Genomic DNA, 27,780 nt, shown 5'->3' on the forward strand with positions numbered 1-27,780 from the left:
CAGCACCCAGAAGGAAGCTCCCCTGCTGCCATCCCAGGCTCCTAGGGCAGAGAAGGTGAGCTGGTCACAGTACCCAGAAGGAAGCTCCCCCACCACCATCCCAAGCTCCTAGGGCAGAGAAGCTGAGCCATGTGGGCACCAGAAGCACCCCCACCCCCACCCCGTGGAAATGAGAAAACATATAAAAAAGCCTCAAAAACAGAGGTCAGGATCACCTACAGCAACCCCAAAGGGAAATGAGATGGAACAATCTGATACTCAAACACCTGGACTCTCTGAACTGGCAACAAAAGAGGATCTGGGAAAAATGAAATCAGAAATAATTACTCAGATAACAGCAAAGATTTGGCTCATGGTGCAAGACATGATTAATAAATCTAGAGAGGACACAGATAAAAATCATAGAGGAGCTGAGAAACATGATGGAATCCCAACATAGAAAACAAATGGAATCCATAAAACAGATACAAAGAGATTGCCAAGAGATTAAAAACTCCATCGAAAGTCTGTGCAGCAGAATGAACCAATGTGAGGATACAATTTCACATATAGAAGATAAGATTGAAATTAGTGAGGAGGAAAAGAAAATTTGCTTTACAATTGTAAGGGAACACGAGAAATCAATCCAGCAGCTGCTAGATGATGCAAAAAAGAATAACATAAGACTGATTGGAGTCAATGAAGAAAGAGGACAGAGTGCAGATGACATAAAAAAACTGTTCACAGAAGTGATGGCAGAAAACTTCCCAAAGAGGGGAAAAGAACTTGACATACAGATAAGTGAGGCATATAGGACTCCAGCTAGCCTTAATAAAAAAAAAAAAATCTACACATAGGCATATAATAGTTAGGATTCCAGACACTCAACAGAAGAACAAAATTCTACAAGCAGTGAGAGAAAAGAAACAAATCACATACAAAGGAAAGCCCATCAGAATCACAGCAGACTTCTCAGTGCAAACACTCAAGGCAAGAAGAGCTTGGAGTGATGTATTCCAAGCCCTAAAGGGAAATAGCCTCCAATCCAGATTGATGTACCCTGCAAAACTATCTTTCAAAATTGATGGAGAAATAAGATACTTCCATGATAAAGAGCACCTCAGGAACTTCATGAATACCAAACCAGCACTCCAAAAAATTTTAGCCAATATCCTAGGAAAAGACAATGAGGATCACAGCCCCAGGAAACCCAGTGGAATGAATCCATTGGGCATGACAAATTAAACACAAAGGGGGAGAATCCAAAAAAAAGAAAAAGTCATGACAAGGCTTTTGAAACTTTTGACTTCATCTCCCTAATGAGTGTATAATTCAATCCTATTATTGTACTGATTAGTATTTTTCTGATTCTAGAGCTGCACACCATTCCTTGTGCTATACTGGCTATTTATCATCTTCTTATGTCTACATTTTAATTGGGTTGTCTATTAATGAGCTCTAAAAATTCTTTATATATTCTGGTCATATCTTATATGCATTGTAAATATGATCTGTTTAAGGATTACTTTTCATTTTAATGATGTCATTTAAAGTTCTAAATTTTGATGGAATCTCATTTATCATTTTTTTTCTTTTATACATCATGTTTTTTTGTATCCTAGGTAGTTCTTGCCTACCCTGAATTCATAAATATTTTCCCTTATAATTTCTTCTTAAAGTTTTATACTTTTAGGCTTTCTTATTTAGGTTTATAGATCCCTTCAAGTTATTTTCATGTATGGAAAAAAAGGGTTGAGGTTAATTTTTTATATATGGATACCAGGTGTTCTAGTGCCCTTTGCTGAAAACACTATCTCTTCCTCAGCTTTTGAATTGAATTTATATTCTATAAAATGCTAATGTTAAATAATCTTTCAAAACTCAGTGGACCATATATGTGTAGTTCTATTTCTAGATTCTCTGTTTTATTCCAATGATCTATATGTCTTTCCTTACACCAACACTGCTTTGATTACTGCAGCTTTAGAAGAAGTCTTAAAATTAGGTACTAAATGTCTTCCAACATTGTTTTTGTTTTTGTTTTTGTTTTTAACTTTTCTAAGTCCTTTGTACTCCTACATAACTTTTAAATTTCAATATCCAATTCTTCATTTATAGCAAGTATACACAGACCTGAATTTTTATATATACCTTGTGTTTTCCAATCCTGCTAAATTCAAGTACAATTTCTAGGGGCTCCTAGAGATTTCTTAGTATTTTCTCTGTAGATGACCATTTCATCTACATATAAAGATTTTGCTTCTGCCGTGCCAATCCTATCCTAGTTGTGTCATTTTATTGCCAGACTATTTTGGTGGGGACTAGGTTTCAAAGTTTAATGGACAGATAAAGAGTAAGCATATCTGCCCTTGTTCCCCACCTTAAGGAGAAAGCATTGCATCTTCTCCATTTATATAAGGCATTCTCGCTGGATGTATGGAGTACATATCTTTAATCTGTTGAGAAGGTTCTGTTCTACTTCTAGTCTCCTGATAGCTTTTACCATGAACAGCTGTAGAATTTGGTCCAATACTCTTTCTCCAACTAGTGACAGGATCATATGGCTTTTTCCTTTCCTCTGTTAAAATGATGACTTTTGGGGGTGGATCTTCCAATGCTGAACCAACACTGCCATCCCTATAACAAAACCACTTTCTACATCCTGCCAGATCTGACTTCTAATAGTTTGTTTTGTTAAACAAATTTCTGTCTATGTTCATACTTTTTTCTTCTATTATCTTTATCCAGTTTTAGGATTAGCACAATGTTGAGTTCCTAAAATGAGGGGAGAAGCGTTCCTTCTTTTTTCTGCTTTCATTGTTTGATATAATTTATCAGTTAAAATGTTTATGAGCCTGCTGTTGTCATATAGGTAGGTTTTCAAGCTAGGAATTACACTTTCTTTAATAGGTGCTCTTCAAATTTTATATTTCCTCCAGAGTTAGTTTCATTAATTTGTCTTCCAAGGTACTTCATAGAAGTTGTCAAATTTATTTCAAAACAGATTTTTGTAATATGGTTTCTATATCCTTTTAAATTCTGTAAAATCTGTGGTAATGTCTCCTAGATCTTAATATTGTAATTTAAAAAATTATGACTGATATTGTGTAACAGGAAGAAAAGGTCTAAAAGAGCAGGGGAATTGGGAGGGGTAGGGAAAGGGAAAAAAGGGAAAGGAAAAAATATGAAAAGAGGAAAAAAAATGGAAACAAGGTCTTTGCAAACAGGGAAGGGTGGGGGGGGTGAAGGGAGGGCAAGGGAAGGGAAAAAAATAAGAACCAAGAGACTCATATAATGGTACAAGATCCCAATGAAGAATGTAACTGTATTTTATACCGAAAATGTACCAATAAACTTAATGGGGGAAAAAAAAAAGGAAAACAAAATTAAAGGTGTCTTCTAGCTATCAATAGTCAGGACATGAAACCTAGTAATCCTCTCCCTCCCACAGCATCTCGTCCTGCTTTGTTTGGCGACTTATTCCTCGTGCACTTCCACATATTTTGCAAAAATTGTAAGTGTGATAAAATTGTGCTGACAGTTATGTTTTCTTTTCTCAGACGAGCGAAGGAGATTGTGCTGAAGTTTGAAGGGAGGCTGACCAGGACTCGAGGCTACCAAGCAGCAGGCGCAGAGGTAAAGAACAACCGAGATGCTGCCCCTTTGTGGGGCTGTACTTGCCTTGGTCCGTGGGTGGTGAGCTCATTTGTTAGCAGCTCAGAGCATGGGGCTGAACTCGAAAGCCTCCTTTCCAAAACTTGGAGTTTAGTCCCAGCTGCCATGGCTCACCAGTTATGTGACCTGGCTAACTAAGCCTTGTGCCTCAGGAGAGGGATGTCCAGACTTAGCCCCACCCACAGATGCCGGTTCCTTGCTGTGTTACCTCATGTGTCCCTTGCTGTGTCACCTCATGTGTCCCTCACTGTGCGAAGGCTGCAGCACACTCCAGCTCTGGTTCTATAGTGCAGTGCTGAGGTTTCAATTGTGATTTTTCCCAACCAGTCATTTAAAGCTAAACTCTAGCACACCTTGAAATTATCTATGAAGATATTTCCTATGTCTTTTAAAATGAAGGGGAAAATCATTTGTTCTGGGCCCCTTGCTATCATAATGTCATCTTTTTAAAAATCTCATGTTACAGTTGCTGCATAAACGTGTGATTTTCACCTTGTAGTGATATCATATACAAATATTTTTGTCTTGCTTCTTTTTTCACTTAACACCACAGGGATTTTTCCATGTTGCTATATAGTTTTTAATATTCACCATTTTCGATAACTGCTTAATATTAATCTGATAAATATACATTAATTTAAAGGGGCATTTGCCTGCTCTATATATTTAAATCGCTTCTAACTTTCCATTACTATTAATAATCCTGCAAAAAAAATTTGCCAAATAAGATCTTGCTATCTTTTTAAATTATTTTCCTAGGCCAAATGTCAGAACTGTAATTACTACAGAAAAAGACTATGATCTGTTTTTAGGCTATTGATAAATATTTTAAAAATTACTTTCCAAGAGCCTTGATATACTATCATCCTCCATGAAATAATTTATTGGCCTCATAATATCTGCATAATCACTGAATATTATATATTTCAAGTTTATTTTAACAGAAAAATGATAGACTCTTATTAGTTTCTCTGAAATAAAATTAAAATGTCACAAATTTTACATGTCTGAAAATTATATCAAAAAAATCTCCAAGGTTCTGCCTTGGCATTCTTTCTTCTTACTCTTCACAGAATCTTCCTGATTTACGATCAAACTGTCTCATGACTCTTATGCCTGTTCCATTCTGAGGGAGTTTATGAACTACAAATACAAAACAAAATCATCATTTATAATCACACATGCTGCCAACACTCTTGTTTTTCTCTAAGTAAACTGTCTGAAATGCTATGGGAAGACATTTGTCTGATAATATTAGGCCCTTCACTTGGTTACAAACAATCTGTAACATATACAGCAATAGAAAGGTTAACGGGAAACCCAACATGGACTCAGGATCAACTTCAAGATGTGAATTTCCAGAGAAAGTGTTCCAAGCTTCCACCTTATCTAGAGATGGCCCAAAAGTTTTCAGCCATGCTATGCAGGCAGGCAGGGAAACCCATCCTTCCCACAGCCCCAGTGGCCAAGCAGGAAGCACCTCAATCCAGGTCAACGGAGCCCTGTGCCAGGTCTTCTGGTGGACACAGGGGCAGACCTGCTGAAACACTGCTCCTTCTGCCTGTGGAGCCCCCATGTTAAAGAAAAGCCCTCTACCACCGCTTTAGCCAATCTGCATATTGCTTACAGCTCAGTGAGTCTTATCTCTATTTATAGTCTTTCATTTGTTTTACTAAAAAAAAACCACTGTTTTCCAAATAGTAAACTTCATAGAATATTCCTCCATTCTCTCATGACTTCCACCCATGAGATCTTGGTACACCACCTCCTGCATGGCTATTCTTCCTTCTCCTGGGATCCACTCCAGACTCGAAGCGCCTTCTGCAGGCCCCCCGTTGTTCTCCATCTGAAGTTTCTGTTCATGTGAAGTTTCCCTTGATTCCTGCGCAATAACCCCTTGCTGTAGATAGTCTTACTTTGGCATTAGCACATTTCTGTGTTCTGTAAGAGACCAAGGTCTGGTAATGCAAGACCTCGGGTCACAGAGGCGCAAGAGCTGCCCTGGGTGCCTGGAACTGCAGATGGGGACACCCAGGCCTTTCTGCCATTGTTTCCCTGCTCTGGGTAAATGGCTTTGAAAGAATCCTTTGAGTTTTAACAGTCTACATCTTTCATTTCTCACGTGACAGCAAAAAGGGAAGTCCCCCTTCCCCAGAGCCCCATGGCACAATTTGGCAGGAATCCTTCTTCCATGTAGGACTACAGATGGCTGCCCACGATGCTCTCTACACTGCTGGCCTTCTAATGGGACGTCTGAAAACCATTTGCTTACACCCTGGAGCCAGGGCAGCATTGGAAGCAGGAAACTGCTCATCCCACCTCTTGCTAATGTTCTAATGATAACCAAAAGTAGCTTTAATGACCCTTAGAATTTATGCTACACTCCTTCCCATGTGTAGCTAATCGGGCCACCACCACTGCTGGGTTTCTTCTCACACCTCTCTCCTTGCTCCACTAGGCAGTCCCCAGCTCCTGCTGATGCGCAGACCTACACCAGCTGGCCTCCCTGCCCACACAGCTCCTCCTCCCATTTATTGTTCTTAAAGTGTTGATTCCTTTGCATTCAAGTCTCGGTGCAAGTATGGCCTGCCCAGCTAGAGCTTCCCTGACTTCATGTGTAAGAGCCTTCTCCCCAGCCAGAGGACTGTCCCACGGTGGCACGGACTTGTCCCCAGCTGCCTTCCCTCTACTGAAGGCAAGCTCTGCCCTGGCCCCCACACCACAGGTCTTGCCCACTGTCTGCACTTACAAGAGGTGCAACTTGGGGTCCCACTCAAGCAGGTGCTTTTTAGAGCCATTACACATGTTGTAAGAACACACTCCAGGGAAGCATACAACTCTTTCCAAGGATGAAAGAATGATGTTACCAAAATGCAGTAAGTTTCTTACCAAAATAACTCACCAAGATTACCAAAACTGAATACTTAGTACAAAAATAACAACAAAATTGAGTTACCCAAACTCAGTAACCCAAACCCACAGTCAGGACCTGTTCCTTGCAAGGTTTTTGTTTTGTTTTGTTTACTTTGTTTTGTTTTTGCTTTGCTCTTAAAATTCTGAATTATTCCATAAAGTTCGAAGAGTTTTGCTATGGAGATTTGGTGCAAATCATGATATTTTTCCCTGCACCTTACTGAATCATAGTCATCAAAAAATCACCTTTTTGGGGGCTGGGGATTTAGCTCAGTGGTTTCACCGCCTGCCTCACAAGCGGAAGGACCAGAGTTCGATCCCTGGTATCAAAAAAAAAGAAAGTAAAAAAAAAAAAAATCACATTTTTCTATTTGCTATAAGAAACTCGTTTAGGCAAAGCCAGTGTGGACTCATGGCCACAGTAAGCCTTGGGGATCCTTCAATCCAGTGCTCTGGAAACTGAGCCTGGAGGTCTAGCTTTTCCAGCACCTGAGGCCAGAGTGGAGACCAGGCAGTTACCACCTGTGAACGTGGCCTGCTTTAGCCTGATTCATGTTCTGAAATTCTCATACAATTTTAAACATCAAGAACACTCTGAAAGCCACCAACTGAACTCTATTGTTCCTTATATAGATGCACAAACAGCATTGCAAGCAAAGAAAATAACTTCCCCAGGGGCATGTCACAAGACAGATGAGGAGCTAGAGCTAGAATTCTGGCTTCTTCCCTCATGTTTTTTAGATTTGAGGACTTGACACAGGCCAGAGACTCAACCCAAGCCTCATCAAAGGACACTTGAGCATGCCTGCCTCTTGGCACTGCTGGGGAGACAGGATCAAAAGTCTTAGTGTGGTTCTCTGCACTCTAGAGAAAACCCAGCTGTGCAAAATAAAGGCAGTGCAAGGTGGGACAGGACGACATTGTAAGAGAGACCAGAGATTATTGCTAGAGGACTTTACAAACAGAACAACTTCCTTCCGGCCACAGAGAATCTGCAATGGTTTCATGAGAGTGGCTATATTTAAGTTGACTCTCAAATCCTAAGTAGAAAATAAATCACACCAACTTCTGATAAAATTCAGACTTTTATTTGCAAGCAGCTGTCTGCCCTAAGCAGACACATCCACAATGATATTATCGTATGGGTCTGAACCGGGGCCATGGGCTGTTTTATAGCTCAGAGTATGGTTATCACATTTGTAGCCCCTTGTGGAATGATATCATTTGCTTCCAACACAAACACAGATTGTTTGTGTGTTAAAACGCACAACCTGCCAACTCTGTTGGACAGCAGAGCCAGTGTCAGGGCACATTTTGCTTTACTCTGAAAAAAAAAAAAAGTGAACTCTTCATTGCATCTTAAGCCCACAAGACAAATTTCCAGCTTTATCCCTAGAAGCTTCAGCAGAAGAGAGGCTGGGAAGCTCGCTGTGCTGCAGGGCACCAGACACACACAGGTGGGGCAGGTCCTCAAGGTAGCCGCTGGACCCTTGGTCCTTAGGCAGGGATGTAGGTGTCACCACCTGGGCCCCATTCCCCCAGCGACCTCAGGTTTATGGCAGGGTCAAGGGTGTGCCTTTAGACACCATTCCTTCAGTGTTTTCCACTGTCTTAGCCCCTGCTTTGGGATAGTAGGGGGAAGGTCAGCTGTGACCCCAAACAATGTGCACCTCACCCAGATCCTGCAGGTACATAGTCACCTGAAGAAAAGCATGGAGAATCCAGGGGCCACTTGGGTCCTAGAACCAATGACAGCAGAGGATGCCACAGGCAGAGGTAGCCAGAGTATATCTGAAAGCCTCCCGCGACCAGCCATTCCATCCCCTCATGTGACAGTCCCTAACTGGCCCTTTCTTCCTAGCTATGGCGGAAGTTTGCTCGTCTGGCCTGTAATTTTGTGGTCATCTTCATCCCCTGGGAAATGAGGATAAAGAAAATCGAGAGTAAGTACTTTCAGGTGGAGAAAGCGGGACTACTGGCCAGTTCACAGTCTGAGCTCAGTCGGGGGTGTCCCTGCCCTCACACTGCACAGCCCTGCGTGGCCCAGGCTCACATGGGATCCAGAGATGGGAGACCCCAGCCTGTCCCCACCTGCCTTTCTACATTCCTAGGTAGCAGTGACCTCTCCCATCTTGTTCATTCAGTCAGACACACAAATCTCAGAAGAGGAAGTAAAAAACTGTGACAATAAATAAGATGGCAATTGTAAAATACAAGTATGAAAATCTGTACTTTCAGAGAAATGTTGTAAGCATTTAGATAATGTAAAAAAATAAACAAATCACATCTACACTCACACAAATGCAGACACACACACACACACACACACACACACACACACACACATGTACAATACCAGGAATAAACTTAACAGAAATTCTGAAAAAAAGGAAACTATAAAATTGGACCACAGAATATAAAAGTCTTCTAAAGAGATGTGAGATTTTGAAAATGCTGACTTCTCAAAATCCATTTTCAAGTTTAATGCAATTCTAATAAAAGTCTCCATGCATTGTTTTGAGTAGTTGACAAAATGATCATGAAATTCAGGTGAAAGAAAACAGCCAGAAGAATAATTTTGTAAAACTTAAGGAAAAATGCGAATGAAGTTGTATAACCAAGATGTTAAAAACACATTGTAAAAGCTAAGTAATCAAAACAGCATAGCATAATTCAATAATTGGAAATCAAAGGAATAAGCAAAAACTTCAGGTACAGGTAGCAATATTCACAGACTTTTACAATATGACTATTATCACAATCTGGCTAAATTACTCCATAAATGTTGCTGGAACAATTGAAGCAACTGTTTCAAAGAGTAGATTTAATTCTTTCATATTAAAATGTCATAAAATATTTAAATATACAAGTGGAAACCATGAAAGAATTAAAGAAAATATCAGTGATTGAATCTCAAAAGAGAACCAGTCTAATTATAAAAATGAAGTAAGAAATTATTTAGGAAAGTACTAAACTGTTAAAGTACATAGATAAGAAATTATATCTACAAAAAGATAAATCTGAAAGTTATACAACCAACTAGGAAAAATATTTAAATATTTAAATGAAATTAAGCAGTTTCTTAAATTTAGAATAAGCATAGGTATACAGAAAATGAGCAGAGTCCCCTTGTGCCCTTCACCCAGTTTGCTGATGTCTAACAAACTGGTTGTATCTTGAAATTAAGACAAAAGACCCTCAAAAAATTATTAGCATTCTTAAAATGACATCTAATGAAAAAGAAATATATCAGGTTCTCAAAAAAGCTAACATTTCTTAACATTCATGAAATATATGAAATATATGAAAATATGAAATATGAATAAAAAATATGAAATATATGACAGAGCATTTTAGATAAAATGTCATTAAGGAACTATCAAATAGTATTTTTGGTAAAGGAGGAATTTTTCTACATACAGAAGCAGTAACTATTCATGGGCATCTTGGTCCATCTAAATTACCATTTGGGGGGTAACACTCATCAGTAACTGCATGCTTCCTTAGGCCTTGCTGATATAGGAGCAACAACAGTGTTGCTTTATGGCGATTTCTTGCACTATGAGAACTGAATGTCGAGTGTTCTCACCATCACATCTTTCTGCAGGTCATTTTGGATCAGGTGTGGCCTCGTATTTCATATTCCTGAGATGGTTATTTGGAATTAACATTATGCTCACAATTATGACAAGTGCTTTCATTGTCATTCCAGAGGTAAGAACTATTTCAAGACAGAGAAAAGTACTGCTTGCCCAGAAGAGATGTTAGAGTAGCACAAATCTCCCGCTCTTGTTATCCTTGTGGGAAGGATGATGCATGTGTGAGGAATCTTTTCTCTGCAGGGCTGGACAGTATTATGGGTCTGTGAGCTGGTCAGTCTCTGTCACCTGCTCCAATCTGCAGTACCCTGCGAAGGCAGCCATAGACCATACCCAAACCAAAGAACACTGACTACATTCCTACAAAATTTTCCTTATGGAAAGTGAAATACCCATTTTATATTGTATATATTGTATATTTATATTGTATATATTTTGTATTGTATATATTGTATATTATATATTTTATAAAATGTTTAATTTGTCCCAAAACACTGTTTTTGTCCCCCCTGCTCCCAGCCATTTAAAAAAACAAAAGCTTTTCTTTACTCTCAGGCCATATGAATCTCAGGATTTGGCCTCTGTGCCAGTTGGCCAACCACAGGTTAAAATAAAATCCCCTATTCAGCTAAACCCCATCCTCACAAAGACAGCAGGGCTATCATTTCCTGGGCCATGACGGAAACCCAAGGACCCCAGAGATCTCCCGCAGAAGCCACATCTGATTCAGAGAAATCTGAGCCCTGGGCTGAGCTCTTCTCAGTAGAACCAAGCAGACACCCGGAGTTACTCGGTCCCTTGTCCAGGGGACCACTGACACCTCCTTTCTTACCAGCTGATCGCTGGCCAGCCCTTCGGAAGCACCGCCAGGAAGACCATCCCCCCGGAGCAGGCTGCATCCGCCCAGGACCTGAACACCGTCTGGTCCCTCGGGGTGAGGCTGGTGTGGCACCTGCGGGGAGCAGGGCACGGCGCTCAGAAGTGACCTAGCGCGATCTCCCCGCAGGGCTACCTTCAGTACTCCGTCCTCTTCTACGGCTACTACGGCAGGGAAAGGAGGATCGGGAGAGCTGGCTACCGTCTGCCCCTGGCGTACTTCCTGGTGGGGATGGCCGTGTTCGCTTACAGCTTTGTCATTCTTTTAAAAAAGTATGACTGCTCAGTTTCTCAAGATCTGTGCTAGCAATTGTGCTGTGTGATTTGATGCAATCTTGTCACTGACCCTCTAAGTTAAGGGTGTAACTGCACCCATTTTACAGGACAGGGGCCACCTGTGCATTTACGAAGCACATCCCTATGCTCACTGCCAAGGGCCAGGTCCTGGGTTGGCTCTGAAGAGACAGAGTGTCACACAGTTGCCAGTTTACATAACTTTAAAATTATGCAGTACCACACTAATAGAGATGAACAATGTGATCTAGGATACCAGAGCTTGCAGAAAGCAAAGCTGTGTGTCTGTCTGTGTGTCTGCCTGTGGCCAGGCTCCAGATCGTGCAGGACCCTGGCTGTGTGCACTGTCTTGCAGCTGGCACCCCTAGTTTGTCCCCAAGAGGTGGCACAACATACACGATAGCACTGTGAGTCCTGCAGCCACCCACGGTCCCTCTCAAGGCCTTGTCTGTAAGAGGCAGGTTGGCTGGTGTGGCCCCTTCCCAGCTGGCTTCCTGTGCTTCTCTGTAAAGAGCATAAGCAATGCAGGTGACAGGGGCCTCCAGCCTGGGGGAGATGTGGGCCCCACCACCTGGACCCCTCCCCATCACCTGGCATGTTAGCAAAGTGCAGGTAGAGGTGCTTGGAATAAAAATACATATAATAACCAGATCAACCAGCTCCTCAAGGCCTGAGAGCCCCCATTTGTAAGGCTTAAATGCTTTACTACATATTACAGTTTATGAACAAATCAGAGCAAACTTGGGAGGAAGACATGGAGCTAAAAGGTACTGTACTTCAGGGTAAATGGTATAAGGCACCGGCACAGCTTTGCCTGAGGAGCAGTCAGGACTCCTGCTTTCAAATACAGTATCTAAAGGGCTGTAGAGTGCAAGAGGGACAGACTGCTGGGTGCAGCCTCTAGGGGTAGTTATCATGGGCAGTGGTCCAGGCGACACCTCAGTGCAAAGGGGTGGCCTCTGTTCTCCAGTCACAGATGGGGACTGTGATGTCCAGGCACACACCTGTGGGACCGCTAGCCACACAGCCTCCGTGCTGTCCTCCCCAACCCTGGGCACTGCGCTGCCCCCCCCTGGGGCCGTGTCAGGGTGGCATCCTGGAGTAGACTCCCCTGTCCCTGGCCCCAGGACTCAACCATCACCCCTTCGGTCCTCTCTTGCAGGATGGCGAAGAACTCCCGCACAAGCCTGGCCAGTGCTTCCAATGAAAACTACACCTTCTGCTGGCGGGTGTTCTGTGCCTGGGACTACCTCATCGGAAACCCAGAGGCTGCGGAGAGCAAGACGGCTGCCGTGGTCAACAGCATCAGGGTACAGAGGGCTGGGTGCAGGGAGAAAGCACCGCAGCTTCTCTTTCCCATTTTTATTTCAGCCCTTTAGAATTTCAGTTTGCATGTTTGACAACTTACATAACGGATTATCATCATGGTGCATGTAATTAACCTGCAAACAAATAATTACCTGTAAGGTAGGGATACAGGTTTTTATTTTTAATTTAGAAGTCAATGTGATGAAAAGCAGTCAGAGCTATGGGCCACCCTGAACCCGACAAATCACTTGGAGCTCTAGTTAAAAAAAAAAAATCAGTATTTCAAGATACCACACTTTTCCCATCTTCCACTCTTTTTTCCCAATCTCTAGTCTTCTTTTCTCAAATGATTCTGAGATCACTGGTATTGAAGTCACTTATATCAAAGGAAGTTTACTGGAGAAATTCGTGGACATTGGAAAGAGGTGTTCAAGAACCGGATAGGTTGTCTCTAATGATTTACAGTTAATGACGATGCTGAGCTTCGAGTGCAGCCTGTGTTTTTTCTTAAAGGAGGCTATCCTGGAAGAACAGGAAAAGAAGAAAAGCAAAAACCTGTGAGTATTTTTTTTTCCATGTGCTGGATTCATGGATAAGTTTTAATTTGATACAGACATTAACCAAGCATATTTGTCATATTTTCGTAATTGTTGAGCAGCTCCTCTTTCTTTCTAATCTCCATCCCTCTGCTAGTGCAATTTGTGGAAAGCAGTCCCTTTTCCATATTGGCAGTTAGGAGCCCTTCCTCCCTCCATGGGTTCTGCAGCAAGGTTCAGAAGTCTGAAGTTTACCATTTCCTGTTCATTTACTTGGATAATAAAACAGGTATTCTTAGTGCCATCTTCTATTTGCTAAACGAAGCAGACATATGAATGCTGCTGGACTAATTTTATTTAGAAACAAATCTCTGAAGTTATAAGACACAAATAGTTTCCAGTTCATGCTCACAGCCTTCCAGGTGGCTTTCCTGGGTGTGAGGTCCTTCAGGAGACTAGAGAGCTGGCCTGAGAGGGTCAGGCCCTTTCACCAGAGGACAGATGGACAGTGGGCATCCCAGGAAGGGGTGATGGTCCTGTCCTCGTTGGGAGAACATGTCTGCTCCTCTCAGATCTTTCCAGGGTCTTCCCATGCATAGTCAGTATCTGTAGTCCAGAAAGAGCATGCAGAGGACTGTTGAAACAAACAGGACAATTGAGGAAATACTTCAGCCCCAGGGACAAGAAATCAGAAAGCAGGGATTCCAGCCCTCCTTTGTCATTGAGTCCCATGACACAGGGCACTTCCTTGACCTCTCTGGACCTGCACCTCATCTCTTGTGGAATGAAAAGGTGAGACTTCAGGCCAGTGTGTCCCAGAGGGTGGGTCATCCCCCACCTTGGAATCACCTGCAGTCCCCAAATATACATACTCCTTTGTCTTCTCCAAAGGAAGCAAATGTGCAGTAAACATTCTGGAAGTGCTGCACATGGTAACAGGACCCAGAAGAAGGGGGCAGGGGAAGAGGACAGTGAGCATTTGGCTGGTGACATCACATTGGCCCAACATGCCTTTTCTGGTGTAGCCACCAGAGGGCCCACCAGGAGGAAAACAAAGGAACCATGAACTGCAGGACTCATTCCCTGGGCCACATTCCTCCCAACTGGGACCCAGAAAGAAGCCAGGGCACAATGGTCTGGAGACCAGAGCGAGTGGGTGGAGAACACCTGGCACTCAGGGACCTGCATTCTCAGCATTTTCTATCTCCAGGGCTCGGTGATTTGTGTAACTGTAACTATAGCATGTAATCTACTACCATGGCTTTACCACGTTACTTGGAATGTGCTCCTTTACTGTCCAAATGAAGAGCTAAGACACACATGAAGGGAGGTGTGGTGACCAGCACAAGGTCCACAGGGGTAGGACTTCATGGAGGGGATAGGACATGCTTGGCCTCCCCTCTTGCCCACCAGGCAAGGCCAGGCAGCCTCTGTCGGGAGCAGGCTCCTCTCCTGGACTTCGGGCTGGCTGCCCTGGCCACTCTGAGCCAGACCCACAGATCTAAGTAACCCTCATACACCTGTGGTCAACTGGCAGGGTGAGAGTTCAGGGAGTCACCCTGGACCACAGGGAAGGGGACAAATGTCCCTCTCTTTCATGCCACCAGGGCCTGCAGTCACATCTAGCGGCAGCCACCTCTGTCTGCTACATCCTGTGCTGACAGCTCAGCTCCCTGCCTTCTGGGCTCACTTTTCAAGTCCACAGCCTACAAACAGGCCTATGCCCAGGGCTCTCCCGGTAGGGGCACCAGGCTCAGACAGCCTCAACGGCAACAGAAGGTGTCTCAACATCAGGTGCTGGCGTTGGTTGGTCGGTTGTCCCCTGATGTTGGCAAAAGTGGATATATTTCAGTCACGTGCAGATTCTAGAACATTGCTCACTCTGAGATCTGTCCACACTGTGACAGGCTTGTGAGAAGTGAGACCATGTGAGGAGAGGGATAAGTCCCATGTCCCATCTCATGGTCGCTGAGCTGCTGTTCTATTTGCTTGTTCATCCAGCAAATACAAAGTCCCCAAATGTCCCTTGGCCTAGTCTAAGAGCCGAGGGTACAGGACTGAAAAAAATGAGCCAGAGCTTACTTCTGGAGGGAAAAGACAGCTAATAAACCACCAAGAAAACATCTGGTCCAGTGTCAGCCACTGTGTGGAGTGATGGGCAGAACCCTTCTCTCTTTCGCCCTTCCCTCCCTCCCTAAAGGTAAATGTGGATACGACAGCACTCAATAGCCAGTGTTTGTCTAAGCACCAAGGCGCTGCCTGTGGAATATATAATTCATTGTTAACCCCATAGAAAGTGAGGAGTGGGGGGGTGGCTCTTCAGGGTCACCTCAGCACCAGAAGCGTCTCTGTTCCTGTGCCCCTTTGCTGTGCCTCGAGGTGCTCTGAGCACCTTGTGCCGGTCCCCCCACCTCCAGGGTCGTGACCATCTGCCTGAGGATCATTGCCAACATCCTGGTACTGCTCTCACTGGCCGGGAGCATCTATCTCATCTACTTCGTGGTGGACCGGTCTCAGAAGTTGGAGCAGTCAAAGAAGGAGTTGACGCTCTGGGAAAAGAATGAGGTAACCACGGCCATCAATTACCTGCACGCCCCTCCAAGAGATGCGGCTGGGCCTCTGTGTCTTTAGTGGTTTACGCAGAACCATCCCTGGGAAAACAGGTCAGTCCCCTAGTTGAGGGCATGAACCACAGGGCTTCAGGTGGCAGTGCTAGGGCTTGAGAAGTGCCTCAGGGCTCTGGGCAGGGGAAGACTCTGATTCACTGACATTCACAAGCATTCACACCAGCTCTGCCTTTGGGCTTTGCTGTCTGGGCCTCTCTTATCTCTGTGTCTTCCTCCCATCCTGCTTGCAACCTGACTCCTGCAGATGTATGTTAAGAACAGTGTGGGCACCACAGGGCACCAGTGCCCAATGTCAGACATGTGGCAGTTCCCATATTTCTAAATAACAACGCTCCCAGCTTCATAAATAGGGCTCATTTGTTATATGATCTCCCCGCCCCACTGAAAATTACTAAGTGGAAGGGTGTGGACAGTTTTGGAATTCGTAATACTCATTACGAGACTGCTGTTTTGAAGGGTTGGCCCGATTTACCTGTAAAGCTTTGAAAGGCATACATAGCACAAAATCACCTCTCAAGTCACTTGTATGAAAATAATTATCCTTTAGGATTTAAAAAGCAAGGAATGTAAGCAGTAAGATGATCATCAGTTTATCTGATATATATTTATCAATGTACAATAATTTATCAAAATCTAACACTGTAGGGCTGGGGATGTAGTTTAGGGCCTAGCACAAGGTCCTGAGTTTGATCCCAGATACCGAGAAAAATCTAACACTGTACTAGATAATCTTTTCCCATACCTCTTTCTAATTAATGTCAATTAAGTGGGTTGTGTTAAATATATATTTAGAAATTACTTATTATTTTAGACAAAGGATTTGTGTACCAGCTAAAGCTTCTCTTTCTTTTGCCATGAGTACAAAGAAACAAAAGCCAGGCATAATCCTTTAGGTAATTAATCCTCTGTATACAGAAAGAATATTAAATTTTCCCTCTGCCTTCCCTTTTCTATTTGTAATAATTGCAGTTATTTCCCTCTTCCACCCCAGGGTGGGGAAGTGTAAATGAGATGAAGTGGTCATTGATAAATGATGCAGAGATGCTGGCAAATTCCTGCTGGCATCTGAGTGTCCTCAGATTGCTGAAATTCTTAAGAGAAATACCCGGGACAAGCAGATGCTGGCCTTCAGGAAAGGAGAGTCAGCAGAGCCTGGGAAGGTTTTCAGGAGGAAACTGCAGGCCCTGAGGGTACCTGCTGCCCAGACCCTAGATTCGGTGACCCAGAGTAGGAGCGTGAGGCTGGAGTGGCCAGGGGGCACAAAGCCTGGCAGTGCTGTCCTGCAGGTGAGCGTGGTGGTGTCCCTCGTCACCATGTTGGCACCGTCTGCCTTTGACCTCATCGCTGCCTTGGAGATGTACCACCCCCGGACCACGCTGCGCTTCCAACTGGCAAGGTAGGCACTGTGCCAGGAGGGACCCCATGTGGCTCAGCGTCTGCCACCCAGACCTGGTGACCCTAGCAATCCTGGCTTTCTTCTGTCCCCAACACTTACCTAGTACTTCACCTGTGGTGTAACTCAAGAAAAGTGAGGTACCCCAAGAGAGAAAGGAAAAGAGGCAGGGAAGGGGGACAGAATGCAAAGGACAGAAGAACCAGATTCATAAGGCAATGGAAAAGAGGAGGAGGAGGAGGAGGAGGAGGAGGAGGAGGAGGAGGAGGAGGAGGAGGAGGAGGAACAGGGCAGGAAGGGGAGGAGGCACAGGAAGACGGTGTGATGTGTGTCTGGTTCTCTTCATTGCTGAATTCCACCCGTACTTTGACTGAATGTGAAGAGACCCACATTGTTTTTCCAGACCCATGAGGAGTCGTGTATGCATTGCTAATAATTCCCCAGAGCAGAGACCTTTCCCAGAAAGAGACCCTTCTGGAAAGGGCTGGGGGCTTCTGAGGTTGTAGAGACCCTCAGTGTTGAAGAAGATGGATGGTAACTGTATCCTGTGTGTGCGGCAACATCCCAGTCACTCCCTTGGGAGTCAGAACAGCGCTATCTTTTCTAGCAAGGGCTTCATCCTGAAAGAACTGCTTCTCCCCCTACAGTGAGGTTCACTCCCTAACAAAGCCAGCAGGGTATCAACGCCTCTGTAGCTAACAGTGGCAGCAGGAGGTGGCCTGTGCCAATTCACCATGTTTTTTCCTGAGAGGCCTAATAACATCCTCCAGGGCCACTGGTCACCAAGCACTTTGGGAAGACTCTCTCCCATCCAGGAATCCACAGAGATTTCTGCAAAAGACCTGAAACTAGTTTAGATTTTATGGCTCCTACATATACATCTGTCACAACTCTAAGCTTTAAGGTTGTAACCACATAGAATACAAAAATAGAAGGCTGGGGCTAGGTTCCAACACAACTTTATTTACGAAAATAGATGTGGGTAAGGCTGACTGGAAGGCCGAAATCCTCCAACCCTTGAAACCCAACTGTCATTTCAAAGATAGAAAGACAAGACCAGAAAGAGTGAGGGGCTGGCCCAGGAACGTCTGGAGCCACCACACACACACACACACACACACACACACACACACACACACACACACAGCTTCTAACTGGTTCTTTCTTCTCTGCTTCGCATCTCTTTCACCCAGGGGAGCAAGTGCCTCCCTCCACTCCTGCCTCCCTGGCGGGCATGGGGTGGAATCAATTCTATTATTGCATTTGGTCTAACAGCAATCCTATTACACAGATTGGCCTCATTACTCATACGCAAAACTGGAGAAACAAAGGCATGGAAAGACTTAGCCCAGGCAAAATTAGAGCTGATTCTGGTAACAGCAGCAGGCAAGTTATTTTAGTTGCATTAACTCACCAGCCTTTCATCCAAAGCACAGTGAAAATAGCAAAGCAGGGTCAAGACTGAGGTGGCATCCACTCCACCCTTCCCTCAGCCAGCATCCACTGGGCAGCTCTTAGGGCTGGTAGAGATCGAAAGTCCCAGTCTGCCTGGGAGATGCCCTTGGCCTGTGCACAACTGGGGTCCTGCCCCGGGGAGAGGAAGGAGGGCTCTGGCCACAGCAGACTCCTGCTTTCACTTGGAGTTTTTTCTCCACATAAAGCTTCCTTCCCACCAACAGGCATTGGACCCATGATTCTCACCATGCTCACTGCTGTCCCAGTCACGCATGGGGAGCCCTGCCTATTCCTTCGCAGCCTCAGGTCACCACGGTTTCCCACAGGACCACAGCCAGCCCCCTGGGCTACTGTACGAGGATTTCCAAAACTCCCAACTCAGGAAAGCTGACATCAGGCTTTATCACTGGCTGATGGGGACCTCTGGCAGACTGAGGTCACACACAGTGGCCTTCGTGCTGTAGCTACACCCGAAGGCCCTCTGTGTTCCCACAGGGTCAGGCCTGAACCACAGACACAAGGATCCCAAGTGGAATCCCAAGTTCAGTCGTGACTCCCTGTGATCTTGTGAACTGATCAGTGACAGACAGCTCTGTCTGTGTTTCTGTTTCCTTGTCCTCTAAGTAGGAATAAGGATGTGTGAGCTTCATGGCCCTGCCAGGACCCCTTCCTAAACTCACACTCTTTCTGCTACCTGAGGGTTCTAAAACTCTGATCCAAGGAAGGGCTCTAGTGGAAGAATGTAAACCCTACCCAGACCTCCTAAAACAGAGTGGATTCTGGAATTCCACACTTCAGTGCATCCAAGGCGATTTAAAGAATGCCAGGTGTGGTGCAGCAGCCACTTTCAATTTCTCCATGATAGTCTAGAACAGTGATGATAAACCTGTTAAAGTCCCAGGCCCTAAACTGCAACCCAAAGCCCCTTATTTATAGCAAAGTGCCAACACTGCAATTAAACTTGAATACTGAGGTGTTAGTTTTTTAAAAAACAACTTTTATCTAATGCTCAGCTGCTATGGCCACTTGGCTCACTCGCCAACAGAGAGGGCTCTGCATCCCCGCTGTGGCACACATGCTATATAGTTTCACCACCGCTGCTCTAGAACCTCGTCCATGGACTTGGATGTGGGGGTCTGGTTCTCAGGTGGGCTTGTGGCTTTCAGGGTCCTCGTGCTATATTTGGGGAATCTCTACAGCCTGATCATTGCTCTCCTGGACAAAGTGAACAGCATGAGCACTCAGGTGAGTGTCTACCTCTGCCACCTGCCCCCCAAGCCAGGGTCACTGTCACTGTCAGCATCACAGCTCCATACCTCATGTCCTAAACTCAAGGTAAGGACAGAAAAATTAGCCTAGTGCCCGGATAGGGAAGCTGAGGCCAGGATCCATGGCCAGTAAGTGGCCGTGCTGGGATGAGAACCTGGGGCTCTTGAATCCACTCTCTTGGTATGTACTACACTATTTCCTTGAGTTCCATCAGGAAGAGCTCTCAGCAGCTCTTGCAATAACCCCAGGAAGAGCAGCAGGCCATGAAACTCACTCAGAAATCAGGAGAGAATATTCATCTCATGGCAAACAGATCACACACTGTCCCAACTCAGCTAGCATCTCCATGCTCAGCCCAGGGGAACTTGGTGTCCATCCCCATCCTGCTCTGCTTTAGAGGATGCCCCAAGTGGTGGGGTGGGGGGAGAGGCAGGGAGGAGATTTCTGAGGGTGGTTTGCCCAAGACAAACCATCCTAGCACCAGATCTGAAGGCTTATAGATGAAAGAGGCCCTTTGTTGCATCAGGCTTTGAGGTTATGCAGGCCTGCGTCTCTGCTTGCCACTTACCTACATGGCCTTGAGCATCCATCTCCCACTTACTAAGCTTCAGTCTCCTTGTGGACGTGGGGTAATCATCCCTGCCTGATAATCCCATGAGGATGAGGCAAGACCATATGTGTTACCTTGAAATTTCTGACACTACATATCCATTACATCTCTGTGTCCCATGACAGAGAGGGAGAGGGAGGGAGAAGAGATTATTCCCAACCAATGCACTGTTTTCCTTTGTGTGGTCTCCCTGATTGTATGTATTTATAAACATGTGGACAACCTGTCCTTCCCTTCTTCCCTCTCTCCACAGGAAGTAGCCTCAAAATATAACACAAGTGCTTGGATGGATTCTACCACCTTCTTTGCCACCACGGCAGCCCCTGAAGAAGGGAAATGGCCCACACCTGGGTCTGGAACAGGGATCAGGGGAAATGGCACATGGGTCTTAGAGGAGATGAGGGTCCCAACATACACAGTGCCACTCAACAAGGTCAACAAGACCACACTCCACAACCAGAGTCTACAAGGCCAGTGCTGGGAAACATACGTGGGCCAGGTGGTTCCCAATACACTTTATGAAACTCGTCCACACCCATTTCCTGGCCCATTCCTTACAACTCTTTGAAGCATCATTGTCCCTATTTTCTAGGAAAAGTAAAATTCAATGGGGTTTATGCTTTTCTGGGTCTCAAAGTTAGTAACAGTCAGTGTGAAGGCAGCCTGTGCGGTAGTAACTATGTGCTAAGCAGTGTCCTCGTAAGACTTTCGTTATCATCACCATAGGCACAATGAGGAAACTGAGGCAAGGGTGGTTAAGAGAACTGCCTAAAGACACAGATGGTAATGAGCAGAATACTCAAACTCAAGATCTGTGCCTTAGCTATTCTGCTCTTACCCTTTGCTGCTTAATCTTAGACAGAGACTCAACTGGACAGTCTTATGCCATAGAAATGAGTCTCCTGTGGTTTGGAACCTCACACTTCAGATTATTTCCTGTTTGGGATAATGCTGGCAGTGCCTATCAAAATACAAATTCAACCCCAGTGTTCCCTGAGCACCTATGTGAGGCAACAGCCCCTCCCTGTGCCCACTCTACCTGACTGGACCCTGGGGAGAGCAGAGAGGAGGAGGACCAGGGATGTGAAGGAAGAGGTGGAGTGGGGCAGGCTGGGGTGGCAGCCATGACCTCCTGTGTTGCAGGAGATGCTAAAGCTGTCCATCATAGACATGCTGTTCACTGTGGCCAGCATCCTGCTGATAGACTTCTTTCGAGGACTTTTCGTTCGCTACTTAAGTGACTACTGGTGCTGGGACTTGGAAAGCAAATTTGTAAGTGAAATGCTGGGTCCTTGGGGAAGTTCCTGAGGCTAGATCCACCCTTTCCTGACACCTAAGCTGGGAAACAGCCAGGTATGGTAGAGAAAATGCCCAAGGGAAGAGGGAAGGGGGCACAAGGCTGAGTTCCACCTCCTCCACCCAACCTTCACCTTTTGCTGGTGGTCACACAGGCAGTGATCTCTGAAGTCTATAAAAGCAAAGCATTTCAGGTGTGTGACTGAGACTTTTGTGTTTAATGCAGAAATTCTTTTATTCTTACAGCCTGAATATGGGGAATTCAAAATAGCTGAGAATGTGCTACACTTAGTCTACAACCAAGGAATGATTTGGTAGGTATCACAGCTTCCCTTGTCTTTGCTACATCTCATCTGGGCTAAGATTTTGATGAGTCTGGATGGGACAAAACCAAAATCCACACAGTAATAAGCATTAAGAAAGGATGTTTGCAAGGGAAATAGTTCACATGCATAGCAATTTTATTAATGGTTTTCTAAGGACTTTGTGGGTAAGAAATGATGAAGGAAATAGTCCATTTTTAAACCACTATTGCTCACAGCCAAAAGGCCGACATAGGAATCAATACAAGGGAAGGGTGGAAAGAGGGACTGCTTCTCCCTAAAATAGGAGGATAATTAAGAGGTATAAAGTAATATTCCTCCAATCAAATTCTATGTTCTTATAGTCCACTATATTTTGCAAAACATCTTCACAGAGAGTATTAAAAATATGTAACACTTTTTAAATATGTGCTAGATACCGCGCATTTTTATCAGTAACTGATTTAATTTGTTGTGGTGAAGCTATGAGGTAACTGCTGATGTTTTCTGCGTTTTAAAGATGTAGAGACTGAGGCCTAGAGAAGCCGAGTGTCTTGCCTAACATCACATGGACAGTGCCATTTCTACCTGCCACAACAAACCATGTATTGATTTTTTGGGAAGACTTTTATTTATTAGACATAGCTTTTTATCTATTATCAAATTCCTCAAGTGTTAGTTCAATTGCATATCCAGTATAAATGGACTTAAGAGTCAGGTGTCCCAGGTTCTGTTCCACATTTGACATTTATTTGCCAGGTGACTTTGTGTGCCAGCTTCCCTGGGAAGGTTGAATTTTTTTCCATTGCCTCACCTCTTTTATCCTCAAAACCATGACAATGATGGAGGGTCTCCCCTATGTTAGCAAAAGGTCTTTGAGAAAATTGCTTTGTTTGCTCAACTTGCCTTCCTTATCTATTAATTTTTGATATTTACCCTTCTTTTCATAATTGCAGAACATTAAATGAGCTAAACTATATGAGGATGCTTTTCATAATGTTCAGCAAAAGTTGGTGCTCAATATATGTTAATTAAACCTAAAAGTCAGTATCTATTAGCACAGTGTTCACCCTACCTAGGAAAAATGTGGAGCCTGATCCAAAGTGTAGCTCCCAGGAGGAGGACCTTTCCTTTGCTTAAGTGTGGAGAGAATAACAAATAATAAGTAGCTCTGCAAAAGGGACAATTAAAAACAAGAATGCCACCTATGTGCAGAGTCTGGTTTTACCTCCAGGATGTGGAGAGTTAAGGTTTCAGACTTCCAGGCTTTTTCCAATGCTTTAAACATGGGGCATAAACCCCAAAGCCTCAGAGCCATGTTCCTCATGGGCTCCTGGGCACAGCCTGCAAGACACACTGGGAGAGAACACATGCCAACTGTTTCCCTTGTGGTTGCAGGATGGGTGCCTTCTTCTCCCCCTGCCTGCCTGCAGTCAACGTCCTCAAACTCATCGGACTCATGTACCTGAGGAGCTGGGCAGTGCTCACCTGCAACGCACCCCACCAACAGGTGTTCCGTGCATCCAGGTCAGTGGGAGAGGGTAGGCCTGGCCTCAGCAGAGACCTCATGAGAGCCATTCGCGCCCTACCTCCGAAAGGCATCCCCCCCACTCTCTGCTTGTCAAAGTCCTGCCACCTTCTATCTTTTCTCCAGGTGCCCCCATTTCCCAGGCTGCCCTTCTGGAATTAGTTATGACTCCTCTCAGGCATATAACACATTTTTTAAACTTCTTACTAAAGTTTGATAATCATTTAGAAAAGAATCCACAAATCATAAATATTAAGCTTGATGAACTGTCCCAAACTGAACACAACCAGCACCTAGATAAAAAAACAGAACACAAATGACCCAGGACCTCTACTTTCCTCCCTTTCCATCACCATGATTCCCCACAGTATGGTGGGCTCTGCCCAGTTCTCACTTTGTGGAAATGCCCCAGAGTCCTCTTTCCAACACTCAGTGAGCCACTTGTGGAAGTTGCCTCAGGGAGATGTGTCCCACTTCCCCCTTGGTGCTGCTGCTCAGGGACATGTGAGCTGCTTCCAGCTGGGAACTGTCATGGATGTGTTGCCTTTGGTACTCCTGTAAGTGTCTAATATCAGGAGCACATGCAGCAGAGCCATTGCTGGGCATCAGAACACAAGTATGTTTACCACTACTGGACAGATAGATCCAAAAACCTTTCCAAAGTGGTCCCATCTGTTGACGGTTTCACTAGAATTCCCATGGCCCCACAGGCTTAATAACACTGGTTCTTCTCCAAGACCTTCATTTCAGCCATTTTGGTGAATCCATAACACATTCTGAATACAGTGAGGTTTACAATGCCACTTTATTTTTGTGTGTCTGTCAGTATTAGTGGTTTCCAAGCTTTGTAACTGTGACCTGCATGACAGTGTATTTACATTTTACCTGGTAAGGTAAGCAATACACATACATGCTTACATTCGGGTATTTATGTTTTATACATTTGTTTTATACATGTGTATTTTATTGTGTGTGTGCACATGCAGAGAAAGAGGGGGGAAAGAATATTTTCATAAATTAACCCTCACCTTCTGTCTTAGTTCATTTTGTGCTATTACTACATAATATCTGGGGCTAAATTATTTATAATGAACAGAAATGTATAGGCTCGGGGCCAGAGATTTAGCTCAGTGGTTCCACCACCTTCCTCGCAAGTGGAAGGACCCAAGTTCGATCCCTGGTACTAAAAGAAAAAAAAAAAGAAATGTATAGGCTCACAGTTCCAGAGCTGGGAAACCAGGCAGGTTTGGTGATTGGTGAGACCCCAGTGTCTGTTCCAAGAAGTTTCCTTAACCACTTCATCTACTGCGGGAAGAGCACTGTCCCTCAGGTGTCAGAGAAGCACAGAGGTGAAGGGGCCAGACTTGCTTTTTAATGTCCATGTCAATACCACCCATGAGAGTAGAGACCTCAGAGCTTAAGTCATTGCCCAAAGGTCTTACTTCCCAAAACCCCACAGGGCAGCCAAGTGTTAATATGAGTTTGGAGAGGACACTCACACTGTAGCACCTACTTAATACATTCTCACCAAGACTACTAGTCAAGTGTATTGAGAGACAGAGAGAGAGATAGAGATAAGAGTGGCCAATAGCGAGCATGCTGCTGGCCATCACTAGGTGAAGCGACCCGACCGTGCATGCTTCCTGCAGAACCATGCACAGGATCCTACAATCCAGGTGGGTCTGAACCACCCTCAGAGGGGCTGGGGCAGCAAAGCTCACTGACATCACCCAAGGGACCAGGAACCACAGTGTGATAGGGAAGAACATTATTCTGAGCATCCAGGAGCCTAGAGGTTAGGAGATTGAGTACAAATCTCATCCAAGAAAGATAAAGTCAAGAATTCTAACAGAAAGAGCCAAACACCCTTGAGACATAAACAAGACAAGTTCACGGCTGGGAGCAGGAGAGAGAAGCCTTAGGTCAGGGCCCAGGTAGGTGAGCAAAGTCTAAGCTCTTTTCCCCCACACTGCTCTTGTTGGGTAGGAGCCATGGTATGGAGGTAGGCCCCTGGCTCTTCTGTCTTGTGCTGCGTGAATGCTCTTCCAGTGATTGTTGGAGGAGCAGATTGGGCTGCAGGGTCCATGATGTTCCTCTGAGCACCGATTTCCAGGTTTCAGTACTTTATTCATGGGATCCTACAGCACACCCATTCCTTAGCAGCTCTGAGAAAAGGATCTTCCTGTGTGCAGAGTCAGGAGCAGCTTCTGTGTCGGTCTTGGAACATCTGTGCCTGATCTGGAATGGGCACAGCAGCTGATGTTCTATGTCTTTGCAGGTCCAACAACTTCTACCTAGCCATGCTCCTGTTCATGTTGTTCCTGTGCATGCTGCCCACCGTCTTCGCTATCGTGCGGTACAAGCCGTCCCTAAACTGCGGGCCCTTCAGGTAAGCTCTTTTAGCTGAGATCCATGGGGAAATTGAGTCACATTGAATTGCATTCTCCCCCTAGCTCACAGGACTGGAAAACAGCATAAAAGTAGCTTAAACTTGCATCTTTCAAACCCAAGACCAGGACTCTTTCCTTGCTAGCAGGCTGCCCTTAGGCACAGCCATCTCTGAGCTCATGTTAAAAAGGTACAACTCCTTCAAAATAAAGAAGGAAGTAGCCCTGCTCCCAGGCTAGAGAGAAATTCTACCTGGCCAAAACCCAGAAGGCTTTATTAAAAGATAGCCCTCATCACTTTTTTCCTACATGATCTACCTGAAACCCATGGTCACCTCCATCTAACATTTAACCAGCTTTGATACAACACATACATACGTTTATCTTGGTGTGCATGCTTAAAAGACATGCCATGTGATTCCTGACCCTATCTTCAAGCTTGTGTATTCATTAGATGGCTACTTCATGTATAATCATCGTGGGAAGGGTATGTATCTTTTATTTGGGACATTTATCTCTAGCTTCGTAGCTGAGCATCCAGACATTTTTGTATGTCATGTAGCATCCTTTTGCCAAAAGCAATGAAGTCTGGAGCTATGTGTTTCTTTCTCACAGTGGACAAGAGAAAATCTACGACATTGTGTCGGAAACGATTGAGAACGACTTCCCTGGGTGGGTCAGTTCCGTGGTCGGGCACCTCAGCAGCCCTGTGGTCATCCTGCCCGCTGTGCTGCTGCTGTTGTGAGTGTGACACCGCCAGCCTCCAGGGACTGCCTCGTGCCTCGCCAGCCGACTGCTTTCCAATAATTATGTGAAACTAATTAGTTTATTCCGAAATCGCTTATAGAACTTGATGATCTAAGCTGGGACTCTGAGTCACACCCCAGAGTCACTTGATCCACCGCGCTGCAGGGAGACAGCTGTGGGGTTTCAGCGGGAGAGAGGGACACCCCACTGCCATCAGGGTGGCTATTGATCCATCAGCAGCATTTGGGCAATGACCGTGGCTACTGTTGTGGGGCTGAACATCAAAAGTATCGGTATCATATTCTGCAGAATTTAAAGGATCTTGAAAAGGAATTTCCCAGTGCAGCCAAGTAGTGTTGGCTTGTTTGGGCTTAGAAGGAAAAGTTAAAGTGAGGAAAGTGAGTACTCCTGGCTTAATGCCGAATGCCCTCCCTGCTGTTGTCCAGAGCAGAATTCTGGGCTGGTGGGGTTGCTGCAGAAAGCGGAGGAGAAAAGCAATCCTTCCCTGTGCTCTCCATAGAGGGGTCAATGTGAAGCCCCCATCTGACCTGGGGTTGCTTGTTCTGCCCAGCAGCTGAGTAGGGGTGTGGCCTGGCAGTCAGGCCCTCACTGCTGTGTCCTTCTGTCCTAGCATGCTCATCTATTACCTGCAGAGCATTGCACGCTCACTGAAGCTCAGCAACCAGCAGCTCAGAGTGCAGATCCAAAATGCAAGTATCCCCAGTATCCTGCTGTCACCCCCAAGTGGCTGTCACCCACGTGGTGAGCATTCTCCGAACAAGAGTGTTGTAGCCACGGCACTTGTGACATTTATGGCACAAGCTCCCCACCCCCCAGGTATCCTTTAGACATCCCTAAGAATATGAAGTGGGGGCAAACACTCTGGAGACAAGTCACTGTGCTGGTATTTTTCCTCCTCTGCAATGCCTTTGCTGAGGCCTTCAGCACCTCTGCACTCCTCGGTGGCCACACCAAGTCCAGACTCA

General features: G+C 45.0%; 1 protein-coding gene and 1 long non-coding RNA gene across 4 annotated transcripts in view; one reads left to right on the forward strand and one right to left on the reverse strand.

The window, feature by feature from the left end:
• LOC110350758 (uncharacterized) overlaps nt 1-27,780 on the reverse strand; it is a 70,735-nt gene that overhangs the window by 30,892 nt on the left and 12,063 nt on the right. The gene's annotated exons all lie outside the window — the stretch shown is intronic.
• Nucleotides 1-27,780, forward strand: part of Tmc3 (transmembrane channel like 3) — a 41,719-nt gene that overhangs the window by 4,758 nt on the left and 9,181 nt on the right. For both annotated transcript variants that reach the window (XM_087188457.1, XM_004852913.3), the window contains exons 3-19: nt 3,540-3,615; nt 8,429-8,510; nt 10,175-10,281; nt 11,002-11,100; nt 11,173-11,315; nt 12,499-12,646; nt 13,158-13,201; nt 15,598-15,745; nt 17,094-17,203; nt 19,822-19,900; nt 20,788-21,033; nt 21,678-21,806; nt 22,077-22,144; nt 23,531-23,659; nt 25,939-26,049; nt 26,663-26,788; nt 27,426-27,504. In XM_087188457.1, coding sequence (XP_087044583.1) covers nt 3,540-3,615; nt 8,429-8,510; nt 10,175-10,281; nt 11,002-11,100; nt 11,173-11,315; nt 12,499-12,646; nt 13,158-13,201; nt 15,598-15,745; nt 17,094-17,203; nt 19,822-19,900; nt 20,788-21,033; nt 21,678-21,806; nt 22,077-22,144; nt 23,531-23,659; nt 25,939-26,049; nt 26,663-26,788; nt 27,426-27,504 — 1,924 coding nt within the window. The remainder of the gene's footprint in view (nt 1-3,539; nt 3,616-8,428; nt 8,511-10,174; nt 10,282-11,001; nt 11,101-11,172; nt 11,316-12,498; nt 12,647-13,157; nt 13,202-15,597; nt 15,746-17,093; nt 17,204-19,821; nt 19,901-20,787; nt 21,034-21,677; nt 21,807-22,076; nt 22,145-23,530; nt 23,660-25,938; nt 26,050-26,662; nt 26,789-27,425; nt 27,505-27,780) is intronic.

This window comes from Heterocephalus glaber, unplaced genomic scaffold (assembly GCF_053883595.1).
Source record: "Heterocephalus glaber isolate CG9 unplaced genomic scaffold, H.glaber_assembly_v1.0 deba00001531, whole genome shotgun sequence".
NCBI lineage: Eukaryota > Metazoa > Chordata > Mammalia > Rodentia > Bathyergidae > Heterocephalus > Heterocephalus glaber.